We start from the raw sequence: 3,761 nt of genomic DNA, 5'->3' as shown, positions 1-3,761 counted from the left end.
CTAATGTTTAGTCTTTAGAGTCAAGGTCTTCATTATTCTAATGTAAACTCTTATGAAACTTCATTATGATGCTAGATGCTTTATTTGTAGTCTTTGATTTATCTTCTATGTAAGACCTTGTTGTGTTGTACTTTGTCGAAATTAAATCAAGTACTAAGAGGAAACATTTTTCATCATGCACATGAGTTTCAAGGGATCTTTTGAGTTTTTCAATCTTGACAATCAATCAGAGACAACCTTTCTGAGCATCATTCTAAGCACCTCATAATGCATGTACATATTTGCTTCTTAATAAATTTAATATTAAAACAATCAAACAGAATGTTAGTCATCACATAAGACCATCATTTTTACAATTTGCATTATTAATGATTTTTCATAATTAAAACTAGAGATATAGATTTAACACTTTCTTTTCATTCAGATGGGACTTTAAACTCCCTAATACACACTGCAATAGACATAATTTGAAATAACCATTCAATACACACTAAAGGAACAAATAAGAAAAATAACATTTATAATTATAAATAAACATGCACTTCAATATCTAGGTAAAGTTTGTTTTTTATCAAAAAAGGTTAAATTTATTTTTTTATCTCAAATTTTAAAATTATTTTTTAGTTCTGTTAATCAAGATTTTTTTTTTACTTTCTATATTTTGATTTTTTTAAAATCTCTGATTCAAAGATTATATTTAAATTTCAAAAATATATATGCAAAATTGACCTAAATTTGGGAGAGTAACGCAGTATTTAATAGCTCCTTCTTCTTTTAAAAATCTAATAAATAATTATTAAATTATGTTCCAAAAAATATAGTATAATTTATTTATTTATTTTAATTTGTGAGTAACTAATCCAATATACATAGGTGCCGCACACTACACTACAGCATCTAGAAACGCACGCGTTTTAGTCACGTTCCCGCAGTTTTGCTCTTTTCTTCACAAAAACACGTCAACAATGACGTCGTTTTGTTCACGTGTCAAAACACCACGTTACTTCAATTCAACCCCATATAAAATAAAGAACCAGTCACTCACATGAAATTCTTGTGCAGCAAGGGAAAAAAAGGGTATCTAATTATCCACCCACCATTCACGCGCAAACCCTATAAAGCCTCTCTCAACGCAACATCAAATCTTCAAACCTCAACTTTTTTTTAAAAAAAAAAAAACCCGCCCGGTCCTCTCCCAGTACCCGGTAAACCCGCACGATGAACGACGGCGGAAGCCGCCAAAGCGACAACGCAAAGCCACTCGATTTGGAAAACCTGAGAGTTGTCTCCGCCGTGGGGCGCGGCGCCAAGGGCGTCGTATTCCTCGCGAGGACCGGTGACCGGTCTTCGGAAGAGTGCGTGGCGCTGAAAGTGATATCGAAGGCGCTGATCATTCAAAAGAAGGCGAAGTTAAACGACACGGAGGAGTACACGAGGGTGTCGTTTGAAGAGCAAGTGCTGCGTCGTTTCGACCATCCGCTTCTGCCTAGGTTAAGAGGGGTTTTCGAAACCGATAGGGTCGTTGGGTTCGCCATTGATTACTGTCACGGTGGCACGCTCCGTTCGCTAAGGAAGAAACAGACTGAGAAAATGTTCTCTGATGACACCATCAGGTATTTCCAAATATTCTCTCTCTTGTTTCTTTTTCACACTGTTTGGTTGGGAAAGTGAGAATTTGCGAATTCGGAAATTTTGTTTGTTTCTGAATGTGATTTTCTCTCATTCCTTCTTACTTTTAGGTTAGCCAGAAATTAAGTTTAGGAATTATTTTTTTTTTAAGTATGTTTGTTCTATCACTATGTGGAGAATGAAAGGACAATTTTTAATTGGAATCTGTTTTACGTGTATAGAATGAATATTTTTTTTGTAATAATTAATGAAATTGAGATGTAGAGTATTGGTGTAAAATTTTATTGAATACGTATAGAAATTAATTTCTCTTCAAATTATTACTTTTTCTTCTTATTCACATACAAAGTAATAAACTCATTAAACTAATTTGTAAAATATTGAATATCTATTTTAAAATTTATAATAATAAATCTTTAATATTTATACTTTTAATAGCAAACAAAAAAATACTTTTTAATATTGTTAGATCTACTTAAACTATTTTTATTCTACTTTAAAACCGATTCAAGAGAAAAGGTAATAATTCAACTGTGAAATTGGTGTTCTACTCTAATTTTTGCCTTACGATTAAACTCCAGAGGGAAATTGGAGGAAATCACGTAAATTTCTTTCTTTTTCTTAACAACAATTAATTTCCTATGGAGGAAATCACGTAAATTGGAGGAAATTATGTCAAGATGTTACAAATTACAATTGACGTTACTAAAATAGTGAAAGACAACAAAAGTGTTTATTTTCTTTTTTTTAGGTACCAACCAAACAAAGCACAAAAATAAGCTAGCGAAGAATCTGATTTTTTTTTCCTTTGTTTTTTGTTTTTGTGTGTGAAGGTTTTACGCTGCGGAATTGGTTCTCGCATTGGAGTATTTGCACAAATTGGGAATAGTGTACAGAGATTTGAAGCCAGATAATGTGATGATTCAAGAAAACGGCCACATAATGTTGGTCGATTTTGACCTATCCAAAAAGCTAAACCCTAAATTCCCTTACTCATTGAGTCACAACTCGTCCTCGAATCCTAACTCGGAGAAAAAACACACAAGGAGGCACTGGTTAACGCGATTCTACAAATTCTGCAACTGGGTAATCTCACCCTACGACTCGGACTCGGAGCCCTCACTCAACAACGTCAACTCAGCACGCCACATCGAGTCCAACTTAGTCGAAAAATCAAACTCCTTCGTAGGAACAGAAGAGTACGTGGCTCCCGAAATAGTTTCGGGGAAAGGTCATGACTTCAGCATTGACTGGTGGTCATACGGCATCGTTTTGTACGAGATGTTGTACGGAACAACTCCGTTTAAGGGCGCCAATAGGAAGGAAACGTTTTACCGCATCTTAACGAAGGAGCCAGAGCTAACAGGGGAGAAGACGGCGTTACGGGATTTGATTGGGAAACTGCTGGAGAAAGATCCTGACCGTCGGATCAGGGTTGATGAGATCAAGGGCCATGATTTCTTCAAGGGGGTTAAGTGGGACATGGTGTTGCGCATTGTGAGGCCACCTTATATTCCCGAAAATGAGGTCAAGAACAAAGTGGGGTTCGGCAAAAGCGACGTGGAAGTGTTCGTGGACAAGGTGTTTTTTCCAACAGGTGATGATGGAGGAAGAGAGAAAACAAAAATGGTGTTGGAAAAGAAGGATAGTAATAATAATGGTGAGAATATTAACAATATGGTGAAAGTTGATGAATTGAGTCATGTTCCCACCGAGAAGATTGACGATTTTTTGATTTTTTGAGTTGACATATTCTTTTAATATTAGCCTAAATGTGGATCCTTATCTCACCTTAAAAAAAAAAACTAATTGTAGATCGTGCATATCTTTTGAAATTTAATTAATATATAATTAATTTCGACCATTGTTGAGATACACGAGCTAGTTAATTTTGTTTGTTGTTAATTATACTATTTTTTCTGTAAATTATGGTTCAATTTAATGCCATTAATTGACTAATGTTTTACATGATTTTTGCATAATTTCTTTGATTTTTGAAAAAAAAATATTATGCACGGAAGAATAAAATAAAAAAACTGATAAATAATCAAATATATGAAATGTAATCTTGAAAGTTAGGATAGATTATTTTCGGAAAACATCACATAATGTTTATTTTATTTTTTACTTTT

At 34.0% G+C, this 3,761-nt stretch overlaps 1 protein-coding gene across 1 annotated transcript; it reads left to right on the top strand.

The window, feature by feature from the left end:
- The first annotated feature begins 1,051 nt into the window (after positions 1-1,051).
- Positions 1,052-3,555, top strand: LOC100802487 (serine/threonine-protein kinase OXI1). The gene is made up of 2 exons (XM_003548577.5): positions 1,052-1,613; positions 2,463-3,555. The coding sequence occupies exons 1-2, from the start codon at positions 1,219-1,221 to the stop codon at positions 3,370-3,372; spliced, it is 1,305 nt and encodes a 434-aa protein (XP_003548625.1). The 5' UTR covers positions 1,052-1,218; the 3' UTR covers positions 3,373-3,555.
- Positions 3,556-3,761: the final 206 nt, after the last annotated feature.

The sequence above is a fragment of the Glycine max genome, chromosome 16, assembly GCF_000004515.6.
Source record: "Glycine max cultivar Williams 82 chromosome 16, Glycine_max_v4.0, whole genome shotgun sequence".
Lineage (NCBI taxonomy): Eukaryota > Viridiplantae > Streptophyta > Magnoliopsida > Fabales > Fabaceae > Glycine > Glycine max.
Note: the sequence above shows the minus strand (reverse complement) of the source record. Positions and strands in the feature narration are given on the sequence as shown.

Excerpts from the sequence above, each read along its gene's own strand:
- LOC100802487 (XM_003548577.5), top strand. The coding sequence starts at position 1,219 with ATGAACGACGGCGGAAGCCGCCAAAGCGACAACGCAAAGCCACTCGAT. Across the intron at positions 1,614-2,462 it reads TTCTCTGATGACACCATCAG|GTTTTACGCTGCGGAATTGG; the intron begins GTATTTCCAAAT and ends TTGTGTGTGAAG.